Source organism: Penaeus monodon, chromosome 25 (assembly GCF_015228065.2).
Source record: "Penaeus monodon isolate SGIC_2016 chromosome 25, NSTDA_Pmon_1, whole genome shotgun sequence".
In the NCBI taxonomy this organism is placed as follows: domain Eukaryota; kingdom Metazoa; phylum Arthropoda; class Malacostraca; order Decapoda; family Penaeidae; genus Penaeus; species Penaeus monodon.
The window spans coordinates 39,001,673-39,002,582 of record NC_051410.1 but is presented as its reverse complement, the minus strand read 5'-3'; the positions used below and the strand labels follow the sequence as shown (position 1 = coordinate 39,002,582).

General features: G+C 33.8%; 1 protein-coding gene across 1 annotated transcript in view; it reads left to right on the top strand.

The window, feature by feature from the left end:
• Positions 1 to 910, top strand: part of LOC119589242 (ADP-ribosylation factor-like protein 6-interacting protein 1) — a 13,924-nt gene that overhangs the window by 3,450 nt on the left and 9,564 nt on the right. The window contains exon 2 of the mRNA XM_037937854.1: positions 459 to 592. Coding sequence (XP_037793782.1) covers positions 459 to 592 — 134 coding nt within the window. The remainder of the gene's footprint in view (positions 1 to 458; positions 593 to 910) is intronic.

Here is a 910-nt window from a genome sequence, read left to right as displayed (position 1 = left end):
AAGTGTTAGAAATAGCTTAATCTGTGTTTAATAATAAATCAAAAGGGGTCTCCAACTTTCCTATCATTTTCAATGTTGCACTATCAAAGTCATTTTGATGAGTCAAAGGCAAATTTGCTGAGTCATAGAAAGTTGGATGATATGTCCACATCAGTAATGATTTGAAAACCTTGGAGAACCTTTTTTTGGTTTGCAGTCAATGGTAATTCAGCCTTTTCTTGTCTTGTCAAAGTATGTTTGGTGAAGAGCATGGCAGTACCCACAGAATTACATTGCTTTACTTTATGTAGATTATTTTTCATATAAGTTCCTATTGTTTTATCCATGTTATCCTATTGATTAAGAAGTTGTAAGGAAAATAGGGATTCCCAGTTTTTATATACCATTAATATTACATAATGAACTGTAAATAAAGTTAGAAATAACATTTTAATACCATGATTTTTCCTTTTATTAAGGATCGGCGGGTGAAGACCCTGCGGCGAGAGTTAGAAGGATGGCGCGAGGTGTTGTACGTAGGCCATTCCATTCTCGTGTGGGAGAAGCAGTATTACCCATTCATTTCCATCTCGGCAGTTACAGCTCTCTTTCTGTAAGTTGTTGATTAGGGGAAAGTTGGGTTACTATTCTGTTTTACAGTGAATATAAACTATACGCTTGTAGATGTAAATATACACAGTAACTCATTTGTAGCTGAATTGAGGATCAAGATTTTTGTAAATAACGGTGAATGGATTTGTTTTGTTTTATTCTTACAAATAAGAAAGTAGACTATAGTATTAGATATGAACCCTAATACTCCATGTAGTTTCAGGAAAGAAAAAATACGCAACTCTAATGTGCCAAACCTCTTTTGTGAAAAGGTAAAAAGCTGTGGCAGACAACAACTTCAACTGAAAATATTTTTAGT